Source organism: Lipophrys pholis (genome assembly GCF_963383615.2).
Source record: "Lipophrys pholis genome assembly, chromosome: 12".
Classification (NCBI taxonomy): domain Eukaryota; kingdom Metazoa; phylum Chordata; class Actinopteri; order Blenniiformes; family Blenniidae; genus Lipophrys; species Lipophrys pholis.
This window is the reverse complement of record NC_137641.1, coordinates 29,417,382-29,433,243: the sequence shown is the minus strand read 5'-3', so window position 1 is coordinate 29,433,243 and position 15,862 is coordinate 29,417,382. Positions and strand designations below refer to the sequence as shown.

Sequence of the window (15,862 nt, the reverse complement as noted above, 5' to 3'; positions counted from 1 at the left end):
ATATAAACTTTACATTTTATGAAACTATATTTACGCAAAACAAATAATTTACATATACATATTGTTGCCTGATTCAAAAAATAGTAAGTTATACATTAGTTTTCCTCATTGAAACAAGTAGTTTATAACCGTGTACTGATGTAAAAAAGTAAAGTAGTTAACACAGTAACTGTGTAACTGCGACCTGAAGTCAATGATTTTCTTGATGAACTTTCACTTTCACTTCACAGCAGAACTAAGCTGGACTGCGTGGGTCCGACTGGCTGCTGTCGACGGATTCTCAGCGTTTCTCCGACCCAAACGGCAGGATCACCGGCCGAGCCGCGGGCCCCGGTGTCCGGAGAGAAGGTGAGAGAACATATGCGTCGTGTTCCCGGGGAGTTTTTGCGCTTTTGTGCGTGTTTTGGAGTCTGTGCGTCACCGCAATGCGCGCAGTGTCGAAACGCCGCTCTCAAGCTCTTCTTCAGCCGTCAATCCCACAAACTTCACTAAAACAACCTCAAAGTGCCGCTGAATGTCAAAACTAAAGTACTTTTTAGGATTGACTCCAGTTATTTTGCCTTTTCTGGCGTGTTTTTGTGTATATTTTTTGTGACGAATTGTGTTGCTGTAGGGACAAACGCGTCGAACTCCCGTGACGTCATGACGCCCGCGATGCGATGCTCGGTTCATTTTGTTGACGCGATTTCTTTTTATGAGTCATTCATTAAAGTGAACTGGGTGTTTGAATCATTTGAGCCCCATTTTCACCCACTCCAGGTGGATTGAGCTCATTGTGCTCCTCTACTGCACCTTCACGAAACATTAAATAAATTATTCAATTAACCAAATGTTCATAATGGCAAATAATAATAATCAATATATATATAAAAAAAGTCATCACCCAGAAATGCCATGTTTCTGTGTTAAAACAAGCATGTTGGTGTTGGACCACAGTTAAAACTTGCCTGAAAATCTCGAGTTTGACCGTTCAAGTTCTTCTTTGTTTGTATTTTGGGACTCTTTGTTCAAACCAGAATCATCCACAAGAGGGCGCCACCCCAAAACGGGAGGTTTTAATTGTGTTCCCGTGTTGTCGTCATCACAGGAGGTTAAGATCATAAACCCACCTCCAATTTAGAGTCACTAAATTCACTGATTCTGAACGATTCGTTCATGACTCGCACATCACCATTGACTAACATGGCCTGAAATAGAATATAATAGATGGTGGACTGGACAGGCTGCCGTTTCTGAGCGCTCGCACTATTGCCCTGGAATTTACATGGAAACTTGGATCTTTTTTCACCACAAAAGGAAGTTAATGTCAGAGTGACTTTATGTTCTGGGAGTTCTGTCTGGGGTTCCACATTAAGCCAACATGTCATCTGGAAAGCCTGAAGCTCAGCCAACTCCGCCCTCCGACAGAGCAAGTACCAAAAGAAAAACCCCTCCTGACACTCCAACAAAGAACACCATGCCGCCTGCCAAAGAAAAAGCCCCCCAAGAGTCGGCAGCAGGCTGGAACGAGGCGCCGCCTGACGCTGCAAACAAGCTCACTGCTAAAATTGATGAATTCAGGATTCAGCTACAGGAACTCTCCGCCTCGGTGGTCAGCCTTACCGGGCTTGGCGAGATGAACACGGCGGAGATAAAAGAGTTCAGAGACAAAGTCCAACGGCTGGAAGAAGAAAACGAGGAGCTGAAAGAGAACGTGTTGGGGCTGGAGCGGCACAAGAGGCGCTGGAACCTCAAGTTGCACGGCTTGACGGAAAACGACGGCGAACGCACTCGAGACGTCGTCGTGGAGATCTTGTCCGCGGTCGCTCCACAGTGGGCTCCGTCGATGGAGGCCGTGGTGGACGCCGCTCGCCGCCTCGGGAGACGAGACGAGGGGAGAATCCGTTGGGTCGTGGTGTGGTTCACCACGAGACGCCACCGGGACGCCTTCTGGAAGATCTGCAAGAACTCCAGGGTCTGCAAAGAACTGAGGATTCGCTTCAAGCGGGATTTCTGCAAAGCCGACCGACTGGCTCGAGCTGTCGCGCGGCCGAAGATGGTGGCGGCCAGGGCCGAGGAGCAGAGGGCGTACTACAGAGGCCATGTTGGGTACATTGATGGTGTTGGAGTGGAGGTAAAGTAGTACCTGAACACATCTGGTTAACTACCTGCCACTGGGAGAGCCCGATATTGAACAAGGACCCAAAATGTAACAACGGCCCCAATTGTTCTAAACCAGTTATATATGTGTGTATACATATACATATGTGTGTGTGAACTATATATATATGTATATGTAGGTCACACACTTATATATGATTTATTTACTTAGAGTGATTTATTATTTGTAGTGTTATTTATTTAATTTGTACTTCTAGTGTTTTTAATGTGGTTTATTTAATCATTTATTACATTTTTATTTATTTATTTATGTTTTTTGTGTGTCCGGTTTTCTAATTGAGTTATTGAGTGTTTTATTTAAAATATACTGTATTTTATTGTTTGAGTGATTTGTCCAATTATTATTATTATTATTATTATTATTATTATTATTATTATTATTATCAATAATTGTTTCAACATATTTTTTTTCATTTATATTTCTTTATGCCGGTGGGTCAGTGGGCACAGCGCGGTTGGCTTCTGATTACAGGTTGTGGGTGCGACCCCGCACTCGCCCACCCCGCCACTCCGTGGTGTTTGAGTGTTTCAGCCGGCGACGTTCAACAGAATCTGCTCCTCTGAGGTTCACTAATGATTTACTGACGCAGGTAAATGGTTGTACTTTTGTATCAAAGGTCAAGTCGTGACACCGTCGAGTACGGAGCGTAAACACAAACACTCGGTGGGTCAGTGTATCTGGAACAGCTTTAAAACTACAATATTCTGCTTTTCTCATACTTTTCTATTAAATCACATACAATAACACGACATACAATAAAGTCTTGTCTGATTTTATCTCGAACTAGTTCTTGTCTTATTGAGACGATCTGTTTTTCTCCCTGGTGTCCTTAAAGAAATGTACGTCCACACGTCACTGTGAACACGACGCAACACGGTGTAGTACATATGCCAGGCCTTCAGAGGGCGGTCTGACGCACCAGAAACAGAGAAGAAGACACGGAGAACACTCGTTGCTCGTCCTCGTACTTGAAAAATGACCGAGGGCGACGGATGAATTTACTTGACATTGTGTGGACGTCTTGTCTGGAAGTTATACAAACGACAATGAAAAAATACAAATAAAAAAACGTACCGGGAATCAAATCCACATTAACACGCACAAAATATCCTCTGAAATACTTTAACACGCATCAACAAACCAATAAAAAACCTAGACTACCAGAGATCCAGTCCTCAGCACCACCTTGTACAGCACAGTGCTGAATATTAATACTACAGTTTATGGACATTACCTTCAGACAGACGCTCCTCAGACCTGGATCAGCTCCTGTTGCTGCTCCTCATAGGGCTTTTCCACCAAAAAGAACCAGGTTCTAGTTCAGGGCCGGTTCTTAAATGAGCACCACCAAAGAACCGGTTTTTTTTCCACCTTTTTGCGGGAGCCAAGTGAGAGCTACGTCACTGCGTCACTCCAAAACGTGATACGTCTCTGATTTCAAGAAGTTCGCACTGACAGCGCTCATACGGGTACCAGGAGACGGACGGTACCAGTGGTTTAGTCCGGGTCGCTCCATCTAGTTTGGTCTGAACCTCAGATGCACCAAAGAGCCAGAAGACATCACGTCTCTCATGTCTCTATTGGTGTTTTTTTCACGTTCGTCCTGTTTTAGTCCGGAGCCCCGGAGTGGACATAGAGGGGAACAAATAACCGTGGATGAGTTTGGGTCTTATTTGTCATCATTTGGGCGTTACATAGTGAATTCTGCTCCTTTCACTTTATTCCTGGGCGTGTCTGAATCAAACGCTTCAACATGGAGGAATGGAGGTGTAGAATGATAGAACGCTGCTCTGAAACTATTTCCAATGGCAACCGACGTAAACACTCTGATTAAAGTTCTCTTTCACCTTAAGCCGTTAAAAGGATCATTTTATGTCTATAAACTCCAGCTTTCATTTACAGTAGTTTGTAGTTTGTTTTTTAGTTGCTGATGAACCCAAAGTATTCATTATAAAGAAGTTCTGTGGGTTAGAAAATAATATTGGAGCGTCTCGAAGTGGAGCGGAGCGCCCCCTACAGCCTCACACTGCCTTGCTCAGCGGCTGCAGCTCCTCAGCCGGCGGTCAGAAGGTGAAACAAGACCTGGACGTGACGTTAGTTAGAATCATGTCACCATGAAAAGTGTGGAAAATAAACCACAATGGAAAACTGCTTCCAAATTATATCCGACGTAGCTGACTGACTGAGCTGCGGCTCCGCGAATTAAATAATCCCGTTCCCTCGTATTATTAACTTCAGGGAACGACTTATTATATTGTTCCCACGCGTTATTTTCTTTTTTTTCCTCTATAACCACTTTGGGGCTCCGTGTTCGCTGGAGTTTTCAGAAAGCCGGTACAGCCCCACTTCAGCCTTTTAGGTAGCGATAACTCCAGAGATAACTCCAGAGATAACTCCGCCCCCAGCTGATGACGCGTCGGGTCCCAGTCTGTAGCACCAGTTTAGCCCCTGTTTGGCCGGGGCTTCGGCAGTGGAAAGACAAAGAACTGGTGCTAAGTCTGGCCCTGGACCAGAACTATGGCCTGGTTCTTTCCAGTGGAAAAGCCCCCTCAGAGTCCCACGTAGTATTTTTATTAGGAAATATTTACCAGGTTTCCCTGTTTGAAATTGAGCGACTGTCTGATTAAAAGTGACATTTAAGACTAGCGCCCCCCACACTTCAATGGTGAGAACAAGAACTGCATGCAGGCCGGCAGCTTTATTAACGTGAAAGAGTGAAGATTCATCCTCATGCATAAATAAAAATAGCATAATTTTACACGTGATCATGAAAAAAAAAACAAACAACAAAAACTAAATGCATCGGATAAAACTGCATTTTACCAATATTTTAGAGACCCCCCCAAAAGTTCACAAATCATCAGATTTTTGTCCCTCAGACTAAAGTCCCTCAGACTAAAGTCCGTCAGACTAAAGTCCCTCAGACTAAACTCCCTCTGACTAAAGTCCCTCAGACTAAACTCCCTCTGACTAAAGTCCGTCAGACTAAAGTCCCTCAGACTAAAGTCCGTCAGACTAAAGTCCCTCAGACTAAAGTCCCTCAGACTAAACTCTCTGAACTCTTGTCTCCCACAGATGGCCAAGAAGCCCCATGAAGACAGCCGCAACATGGCAGCCGCCCTCCAACCTGACACGCACCCAATTACCGCCAGTGAGACTGAGAACATGAGGAGGCAGTATAGTGGAAGACGTGTTTTTAGTCAGAGCAACTCATCCTACTTGTCCTCGACTTCGTCTTCTACCTCAAATGAAGGCGCTAGACAGGGAGGGAAAGACCTGGAGGACCAGGCCATGGAGATCGAGCACAGCAGTGGAGGTGATTTCAAGGACACCAGGTCTTCGCCCTTACCAAATCCTTTCTCATCGTGCCAATGTTCTTACAATGTACAAGAGGTTTGGGAAGGGAAAGACCTGGAGTACAGGAACCAGAACATGAAGACTGAGCACGGCGGAAGACAAGGTTCCAGTGAGAAGAGTTCTGGCTTCCTCTCACATTCGTCAATGGCTCTTGTTCCACTCAATAGACCAGAGAACCAGAAGATGGAGGCAGAGCCAGGCAGTGGAGGTGATTTCAGTCACACCATGTCTTCTAGCTCTCATTATTGTACCGTACCGTACCAAGGTACTGGCAACGCAAAAGAGAATTGGGAAGGGAAAGACATGGAGCACCAGAAGATGATGACACAGCAAAGTACCCAGTATGGATATCAGGGGTTGGGAGGGAAAGGTCCAGGAAGGCTGGAGACGAAGACAGAGTTTGGCGGTGGAGACCATTCTGGTCATGCCAGCTCTTCTTCCTTTCCTCCATCTTCTTCATCAACCCAAAGTACCCAGTATGGATATCAGGGGTTGGGAGGGAAAGGTCCAGGAAGGCTGGAGACGAAGACAGAGTTTGGCGGTGGAGACCATTCTGGTCATGCCAGCTCTTCTTCCTTTCCTCCATCTTCTTCATCAACCCAAAGTACCCAGTATGGATTTCAGGGGTTGGGAGGGAAAGGTCCAGGAAGGCTGGAGACGAAGACAGAGTTTGGCGGTGGAGACCATTCTGGTCATGCCAGCGCTTCTTCCTTTCCTCCATCTTCTTCATCAACGCAAAGTACCCAGTATGGAAATCAGGGGTTGGGAGGGAAGGGTCCAGGAAGGCTGGAGATGAAGACACAGTCTGGTGAGAGAGACGGTTTAAGTCCTGCCAGCTCGTACGAGACACCCCCATCTTCTCCGCCACTCCAACAGTTTGAAAGTGGGGGATGGGAAAACAGAAAACGGATGGACGAGGAGTGGAAGGAAGAGGGGGCTTCATCGTGCTGCCCCGAAACCAAGCTGAAGCGAATTCAGCACTGCAGGGGCGACCTGGGACAACTGAAGCCCAGCAAGAAGCACACTGTCCTCGTTGATGTAAGACTCTCCTCTGCCCTCTACTGGTGAAAGCCACGAACTGCAGGATGCTCTCGTTGAATTAATTTCATCACGTTGTCAGTTTGCTCATCAGCATTTTCTCTTTCTTCACTCCAGACACGTTGGTTTTTTACAACATACCTTTCACGTGTTTCGACTGGATTCTACCGTCGTCAATGACATTTCTGACAAAGACGGTAGAATCCAGTCGAAACATGTCAAAGGTATTTTGTAAAAAAAAAAAAAAAACTACTTCCAGAGGGAACTTTTCTGTCCTCCTCTGATACCATATGTGTTCAGGATCAACTCTGTTAAAAACATATTCACACTCATTTAGCGCCTGGAGTATAGTTACTAGTTACTCTCTTAAAAAAGTAACATCCTGTGTGAATATTGGTGACTGTAGGCTGAGGCTGATGTTTCCTACAGTCTTTCATCTTGCAATCATGAAGACAGACTCGTTCATTCAAGAGGCAGTAAACAGCAGTTCCATTTGCGTTTTTACGATTGTACAATAAATAATGAATTTTTTTTTGTAATATGCAATTAGTTATTGAAAAATTATGATGAATTACCAGCTTGAGACAAAAAACAGTCATGTGGTCACCTCAAAGATGTGATTCGGTAAATCTGACAAAATCCACTAGATTCCATCGTGCAATAGTCTTCGTTTAGATTTGCAGTACCATTGCGGACCACAAGGTGGTGTACTGAGTCCATAAAAGAAGCAGCCGGTTGAATAGCACTATGACACAACAATGTCTTCTACACTGTGGCGTCGTCTACATGAGATTACCCAATCAAATTACCGACCAGAAACAAGACGCATGTCACTGCGGTGACTCAACACTGCCACCTGGTGTGCATGACGCAAACTTCAGTCCTTTAAAAGTAACTTTGCTTTTGAGTGGTTTGAATCTTTCAATAAAGACGCTCTGTCCTCTTTACCCTCCAGAGTGACGCTTTCAACATTGACCGTCGGATCGTTCCTTTTGGAGGAATGCACGTCTGGCAGCCGAACTTCGTGAAGCTGCCGTGCGCCCAGGTGAGTATCAGCTCGTCTTCATCAACTTGATGGTTCCACAGATGACACCTGTAATTAAAGGGTGTCGTGGCCAACATTTGCTCGACAAATACAGACGGAGCCTTCTGTCCCATCTGCTGCGTTCATTATGGATAGGAGCAAAGAGAGTAATACCACTGATGACCTGTGGGGGCAGTGTTGTGTGGCAGAGCTCACTCAGTTTAAGAGCGTCTTCACTATTAAAGTTTAAAACATAAGACATCAAATTATCCTCCCTAGACCAAATTTTAAATACGACAAGGGACACAAATACTTATTTTGAACCCGTTTGGATTAGAAACATGAAAACCATCAGTGTGCACTGCCCCCTACTGGATGTATTGATTTAACGATCATGCCAACGTGAAGGACGCATGACAGCATTAGAAACACAGGCGGTGATTTACGTGTGCAAAGCCTCTTAAGTCTCGGCTTCTTACTTTTGTTGTTCATAAAAGCGTTACAGCACCCCCTACAGGCCTGGCATATGTACTACATCACTTTGGGTTATTTTTATGGTGGTTTATGTGGATGGGTGAGAAAAAAAAGAACGACAGATAGTTGTGTATCCAGTGGACAGGCGCCAAGGTCACACTCCCTTTGTTAGCCGTAGCATTAGCCTAGTTTGTTCTCTGTGTGGGGATGTGCAATGTTGCCGTCGAGAAACGATGGGAAATGTAACGAGGAAACATTTTGAACGATAACTTCACAGAACACGGGTCAAGGCGGATTCAATCAGGATTCCCGGTGGAAGCAGATCAAGAAACAACTGAGCCTTTTGGCTTCCAGGCAAACAGCAGGAGTCCGAGAGGTGGCGGTACGTCCACGCACGCTCAGCGTTTAGCCGCCCGTCACAAGGAAACTCCAAACATTTCTTGTTTCCTTCACCAGGAGACCATCATCAGTTTCAACCCCAAGTACAGCGGCCAGTGGTCGTTTGAATCTCTGTCCAAATTCACTCAGGTCAGTGAAGGCGTCCCATCATGCTCTCTGGCGCTTTCTGAACCTGCGATTGGTCAAACATCCACGTTTCTTCTCTGCAGTCCCTCCCCAAAGAAGACAATTACATCAACAGGTTGATTCCAAAGATCGCTGCCTTGGCCATGAAGCTGCCGCAGGAAGTGCAGATGGTATTTTAGTTTGAAGCATTTCAAGCTTTTATGTAAAAAAAAATGTTTTCAAAAGAAAATATATAGTAATACATCAGCTGCACAGATGACTGTATGTATTGAATGTGGATGTATTATTCATTTGTTTCTTCTAATCACCATTTATAATGGAAAATCTTTCCATTTAGTTCCAGTAAGTTTCAATGCTCCTGATAGGAACTCTTGTCTTCCTCGTTATTTTCAGGCCATCCCTCTGCTTCGTGCCGGACACATCGCCGCCATCACCCTGTCGCAGGCGCAGATCGCCTGCCTGCTCGCTAACGCCTTCTTCTGCACGTTTCCCCACCGCAACACGTCCACACCCAACGCCGAGTACCACAACTACCCCAGCATCAACTTCAGCAGGTCGGACAAACAGTCGAAGGAACTGTCAGAGAAACAGCCAACAGTTAGAGAAATAGTTGGAGAAACAGATGTTCGTGCAGCTTTAATTTCCCTCTGCAGTTCTAAGGTCTCTGCAGCTTCTTTCTCCGGCTCTAACGTCTCCAGCTCTAACGTCTCTGATTCTAACTTCTCCAGCTCTAACGTCTCCAGCTCTTTTGTGTACAGCAATAACCTCTCCAGCTCAAACGTGTCTGGCTCTAACGTCTCCGGCTCTAACATCTCCGGCTCTAACACGTCTCCAGCTCTAACGTCTCCAGCTCTAACGTCTCTGATTCTAACTTCTTCAGTTCTAACGTCTCCAGCTCTAACGTCTCCAGCTCTAACGTCTCTGATTCTAACTTCTTCAGTTCTAACGTCTCCAGCTCTAACGTCTCCAGCTCTAACGTCTCTGATTCTAACTTCTTCAGCTATAACGTCTCCAGCTATAACGTCTCCAGCTCTATTGTGTACAGCAATAACGTCTTCAGCTCTAACGTCTCCAGCTATAACGTCTCCAGCTATAACGTCTCCAGCTCTATTGTGTACAGCAATAACGTCTTCAGCTCTAACGTCTCCAGCTATAACGTCTCCAGCTCTATTGTGTACAGCAATAACGTCTTCAGCTCTAACGTGTCCGGCTCTAACATCTTCAGTTCTAACATCTTCAGCCCCAACGTCTCTGATTCTAACTTCTTCAGCTCTAACGTCTCCGGCTCTAACGTCTCCAGCCCTATTGTAACCAGCCCTATTGTAACCAGCCCTATTGTAACCAGCCCTATTGTAACCAGCCCTATTGTATCCAGCTCTATTGGATCCAGCTCTATCCTCGTCTGTTCTTTCTGTGTTTGAGCTCTTCTGTCATTCTATTCCGGTTCAACTGTCTCCGGGGCTTCAGTCTGTTTGGAAACAGGTTGGAGCGGAAGAACGAGAAGCTGAGAGCCATCATGCACTACTTCAAAGTGGTGACTGACAGGAGTGAGTTTTCTGAAAACATCCCGTCTTCGTCTCCTGGACGACTGTCGGTGAAACTCTGTTCTCTCTTGGCAGCGACGAACCTGAACGGCCTGGTGACGTTTGAGAGGCGCCTCCTCCGAGGAGCAGATCAGCCTGAGTGGAGGAGGTGAAGCTCGCCATCACTTCTTCACTGAACCTCATTGTAATGACGTCATGAATCTCACTACGGGGAACTCTGACACCCTGTGTGTGTGTGTGTGTGTGTGTGTGTGTGTGTGTGTGTGTGTGTGTGTGTGTGTGTGTGTGTGTGTGTGTGTGTGTGTGTGTGTGTGTGTGTGTGTGTGTGTGTGTAGCTGCACAGAGAAAATCAACAAACTTTACGTTTCATCAGACGGTTGCATTGAGAGGGAAGGTAGCGGTCTGCTGCAGGTGAGAGTCGTGTGTGTGTGTGTGTGTGTGTGTGTGTGTGTGTGTGTGTGTGTGTGTGTGTGTTTATGTATATTTATTTAAATGTGTGAGTGTTGGTGTGTTTATATTTATCTGGGTGGGTGTGTGTATTTAAATGTGTGCATACATGTGTTCATGTACATCTGTTTGTGTGGGTGTGTGTATGCATTTGTGTGTTTAATTATCTAAATGTGTGCATGAATATATCTGTGTGGGCTTGTGTAGTTATTTTAATGTTTGTGCGTTCATGTGTGTATTTATATGTGTGTGTATATGTGTAAAAATGTGTGGAAATGCGTTTACATTCATCTGTGTGTGGGTGTCTGTGTATTTCTTTAAATATGTGCGTGTGTGTGTGTGTGTGTTTATATATCTGTGTGTGTGTGCACGCGTGTGTGTGTGTGTGTGTGTGTGTGTGTGTGTGTGTGTGTGTGTGTGTGTGTGTGTGTGTGCGTGTATATAATTATTTAAATGAGTTTGTGTGTGTGTGCAGGTGGACTTTGCCAACAGCTGGATCGGTGGAGGAGTTCTGGGTTCTGGTCTTGTTCAGGAGGAGATTTTGTTCCTCATCAATCCAGAACTCATCGTGTCTCGACTCTTCACCGAGAGACTGCAGGACGACGAGTGTCTCGTCGTCATGGGTACACACACACACACACACACACACACACACACACACACACACACACACACACACACACACACACACACACACACACACACACACATACACACACACCCCTCCCTCTATCTTCCCTAACCGGGCTCGATGTTGTGGCTCTCAGGGTCGCAGCAGTTCAGCTCTTACTCGGGTTACAGCGACACCTTCGTGTGGCTCGGACCTCATGAGGAGAAACTGCAAAGGTGTGACTTCCTGCTTCTTTCCCACGACGGTTCTGTCCATCACGACTCGCCTCCACTCACTTTTACTGGCTTTCTTCCATCACAACATCGTGCCACCCGTTGGATATCAGCTCAAATCATTCCGACATGCGGATTGTTAAGATCCTGCATTATTGTCAAAGTGTGCTTCACTGTCCGGTGTTTTGGTTTAAACGGTTTCCCTGTTAACTGGTGGCCGACTTCTGTCACCAGCTGTTAGCAGCAGCTGATGTTCAAATAGGGCAAACAAACAGTCTGATACTCAAACGGCGTTCTCCAGGACAGCTTTGGGTTTTGGTCGGGTTTTTAACATCTGCTGTGACGGGTGACGCTCCAGGACTGAGGTCACCACTTAACAGGGAAACCAGTTAATCCAAAACACTGGTGGGCTCGGCGGGCAGCCATCCCGATGCTCGTAGCGGGTTGCTGCGTCTGGATCCTCTGGTCGACCGCCCGACGATCCCTGTCGGTGAAGCGTTCGTGTTGCGATCGGGTTTTAAAGATGGCGGCGTGAACTCTCGTGAACTCTCGCTCATCTGGTGACGACATGCTCCGGCCAATCAGCGGCCTGCTGCCGTCTGACAACGTCACATTTCCAACTCGGCTCGCTTGAGGGTACGAGAAGACTATCTGGTATCGGGTACTGACACGTAATGGAAAAGCCTAAAAAGTTGAGTCGGGTCGAGTCGGTACCAGAGGAAAGAGGCCACAGGTCCTGACCTTTGACCTTTGGTCGTGTTCAGAGACGAATGGGCTCGGCTCCAGAGGCAGATCGTGGCCATCGACGCTCTTCACTACCGGAACTGGAAGGAGCAGTACAGGATGGACAAGATCAAGCGGGAGCTCAACAAGGTGAGACGTCCACATCCCAGCGTTTAACCCCCCCCCCCCCCCCCCCCACACACACACACACACACACACACATTCTCACCCACTCTGCTCGTCTCCCCGCAGGCGTACTGCGGCTTTAAGGGGCGCCAGCACCACGACAACCCCGACATCGCCACAGGAAAGTGGGGCTGCGGAGCTTTTAACGGAGACCCTCAGCTCAAAGGTGACGACAATTCAGTGCTTCGCTGAATTCTGCTCACGTCTTCGTCGTCCTCCTCTTCCTCTCTGGACCAAAACTCAGACAGGAAATCAGCCTTCGGGTTTCTTTTCACTCATTTTGGACGAGATTCAAGCTGATCTGGACTCATTTTAATCTCATTGCTAAGAGATTTTAGGCTGATTTAAAACTGCTTTCACTCTTTGTTTTTGGCCTCGTTTTAAAATGAACTTTTAGGTTAAATTAGATTTGATTGAAGACGAGTTTTGAGCTTCACTTTAAGCTCAGTTTGAATTAATTTTGGATTCTATTTCGGGCAGTTTTAGATTATTTTAGATTCGATTTGGATTCAATGGTGCTTCTTTTAGGTTAGTTTCAACTTTTGGATTCAAGTTTTTATTTTTTGATTGTTAACTTAAAAAGAAACAATAACCTTGAGTTAGAAACAACTAGATTAACATAATTCAGATTTTTTTTTCTTCTTGGTCTTATTTTCAGGCTAATTTTAGTCAAATTTTGGTCCAATTTTAGATAGTTGATGATATTTTTTTAGATTTGACTATAAATCATTTTTAAACTTGACCTAAAACTGATTTATATACAATCAACACATATTTTGGATTAATCTTTGAGCGTTTTAGATGTAGATTTAGGTGTTGGACCAATTTTGCTATGAGCTCCCTTTAATACGAGTTTAAGTTTTATTTAAAAACTAGCTTTAAATGTAACTTGAGACTCATTTAGGTTTATTTGATATAAAATTTTGGACCGTTTCAGACTTGGTCTAATCAGTTTACACAACAAAAACTGAAAACTTTAGTAGCTACTCGTGGCCTGTCATGCTAACTACGCCGTTTTTAGCGTTTCTGTTGTTTCCATGTGAAACGCACATCGTTTTAAAAACTAAAATGAAAATGCAAAAGCGATGCGTTTTCACTTGAAATGTTGATTTGTTTAATTATCAGATACATTTTTAACACGTTTATCTTAAGTTTCTACTAACTAACGCTAGTTTTAGCAAAACTTTGAAACAGTTTTAGCCTTTGACTGGTTTTATACTTTAATTTTCGACTTTATTTTTGGGGTTTAATGTCCTGGTTCTTCGCTGTAACTCCAGCCGTGATCCAGCTGATGGCGGCGGGGAAGGCCGGCCGAGGTTTGGCCTTCTTCACCTTCAATAACAAGCAGCTGGAGCGAGACCTGCAGGGAATGCACCACCTGCTGGTCAGCAAGGATATTACAGTCGGTGAGCAGCTTCTCTCAGCTCATTCATTTAAAAAAGGTTTACTTCAATTTCTTCAAACATCATCAGGATTTGTTTCTTTTTTTGGGGGGGGGGGGGGGGGGGTAATGATTAGAACTCATTCTAACTTCATATCACAATTTCTAACTATATTTTTTGGTATATTTAAATATTTTTAATTCAGTTGAGACGTTACTTTCTTTTGTGTTGTCTGTTGCTCTTCTGTTGTCGTTTTTATCAACTTATTTGTTCTTTTCCAGAATTTTTTGTTATTTAACTAAATGCCTTTTTTTCCTTTTCACAATGTTTTTGACTTTGATCAAAATATTCATGAAAAAAAACATTTTTAGAAGTTAAACAAGTAATGAATTGACGTTTATCAAACTTTTACTCTCAACAATTGGTAAATTTGTTTATTCTTTGCAATTGTTTATGTGACAAAAGCCACTTTAGCCATTTACCAAACATCCACAGAGATTCTTTTTTTTTTTTTAAAAGTTCCACACATTCATTTCAGGAAGTCAGCAGAATTTCTAACCGTTCACTGTTTGCCGTTTCATAGCTGCTTCACATTTCTATGCAGGCAAACTGTACGGGCTCCTGCAGGACTACTGCACCAAGGTGCAAAGAGCTCAGCTCGGGCTGTTCGACTTCCTCTGGAGGACGATCGCAAGTGAGAGTCAGAAGAAACACCAGAACAGCTGCCTGTGAAGTGGGCGGGGGCGGGTTGGAAATGGGCGTGGCCAATTCAGAAGTGGGCGGAGTCTGGTTTGGTGATCTGTAGATGGGGCGTGGTCAACTGGGGAGTGGGAGGAGTTAGGCATGGCATCAGTGATCATGCGAAGTGGGCGGGGTCACTTTAGACTGGGCGGAGTCGTCTAGTGAGTGGGCGGGGTTGTCTCCGATCAGCTGTGAAGTGGGCGGAGCCAGTGGAGATGTGGGCGTGGGTCTGGTATAGTGTGTTGGATCGGCTGTGAAGTGGGCGGAGTCAGTTGTGACGTTGCGTGAACAGAAAACGACCAGATTGTCGTTTTGATTTCTTTGTGATTTTGTTTTACTATGTCGCCGAAATCCTGAACAATATTTAAAAAAAAAAAGCTGCTGTTGAGATTTATTGAAGGAAAACATGCCGAGACTAAACGGGGATGATAGAATCAAGAAATCGAATCTTTGCGTCTGTTTAAAAATGTTGATTTGAGTCATACCGTCCAAAAAGGAATGAGAAACTGTTAAAATAACATTAGAGTAACTTAGTGAATATTAAAATGTGGATGATTTAGTTCAGTGGTTCCCAAACTGATTCTAGAAAGTATCTTAATCTGCTTTTTTAATCAATGCACCTTCGTCCACCACCCCCCAATCTTATAGACCCCCGGTTGGGAACCACTCATGTACTAAAAGCTCTTTATTATTAAACTATCTGGTAAGATGATCTAAGATAATAAACTGGTGTTTTCACTCTCATGCTTTAGTTTTACAGTAAAAGTTATGCAAAGTTTGTGAATTACTGTATTAGGCTGTATTAACTGATAATCCATCACCTTTAAATCTTCATGTTGTAATCTGAATGAACACCTGCATTGACCTTGCAAATTAAAGACTGAACAATATTATAATATTTGCTTTTTATTTGTTCCGTCCTCACCTTGAAACTTTGACGAGTCGGAGCGTCGACTACCTGTAATCACAATCCAATATTCTCATAGGTCCATACGAGTGTCCGTGTACTCACCATTTTTACTAGGGGGAGCTTTATTCACTAGGCGTTTAAAATAACTATAATGTTTCACCACTAGGGGGCTCTCTATCACCAGCTGTTTAAAAGAACTAAAATGTTTCACCACTAGGGGGGCTCTATTCACCTGGTGTTTAAAATAACTAAAATGTTTCACCACTAGGGGGCTCTCAATCACCAGTTGTTTACAAGAACTAAAATGTTTCACCACTAGGGGGGATCTATTCACCTGGTGTTTAAAAGAACTAAAATGTTTCACCACTAGGGGGCTCTCAATCACCAGCTGTTTACAAGAACTAAAATGTTTCACCACTAGGGGGAGCTCTATTCACTAAGTGTTTAAAAGAACTAAAATGTTTCACCACTAGGGGGCACTCAATCACCAGCTGTTTACAAGAACTA

At 44.5% G+C, this 15,862-nt stretch overlaps 1 protein-coding gene across 1 annotated transcript; it reads left to right on the top strand.

Moving 5' to 3' along the window:
- Positions 1–227: 227 nt before the first annotated feature.
- On the top strand, positions 228–14,853 carry pargl (poly (ADP-ribose) glycohydrolase, like). Its single transcript, XM_080476762.1, has 16 exons — positions 228–348; positions 5,237–6,556; positions 7,512–7,601; positions 8,332–8,436; positions 8,511–8,582; positions 8,663–8,749; positions 8,973–9,133; positions 10,047–10,126; positions 10,199–10,271; positions 10,459–10,534; positions 11,046–11,193; positions 11,338–11,416; positions 12,178–12,286; positions 12,389–12,488; positions 13,600–13,728; positions 14,309–14,853. The coding sequence occupies exons 2-16, from the start codon at positions 5,237–5,239 to the stop codon at positions 14,434–14,436; spliced, it is 2,757 nt and encodes a 918-aa protein (XP_080332888.1). The 5' UTR covers positions 228–348; the 3' UTR covers positions 14,437–14,853.
- Positions 14,854–15,862: the final 1,009 nt, after the last annotated feature.

What these genes read in the sequence shown, in the direction of transcription:
- pargl (XM_080476762.1), top strand. Translation starts at nt 5,237, where the DNA reads ATGGCCAAGAAGCCCCATGAAGACAGCCGCAACATGGCAGCCGCCCTC. An exon ending in CCCAGCATCAACTTCAGCAG is followed by an intron (nt 9,134 to 10,046) that starts GTCGGACAAACA and finishes CCGGGGCTTCAG; the next exon opens with TCTGTTTGGAAACAGGTTGG. An exon ending in AAGGTAGCGGTCTGCTGCAG is followed by an intron (nt 10,535 to 11,045) that starts GTGAGAGTCGTG and finishes GTGTGTGTGCAG; the next exon opens with GTGGACTTTGCCAACAGCTG.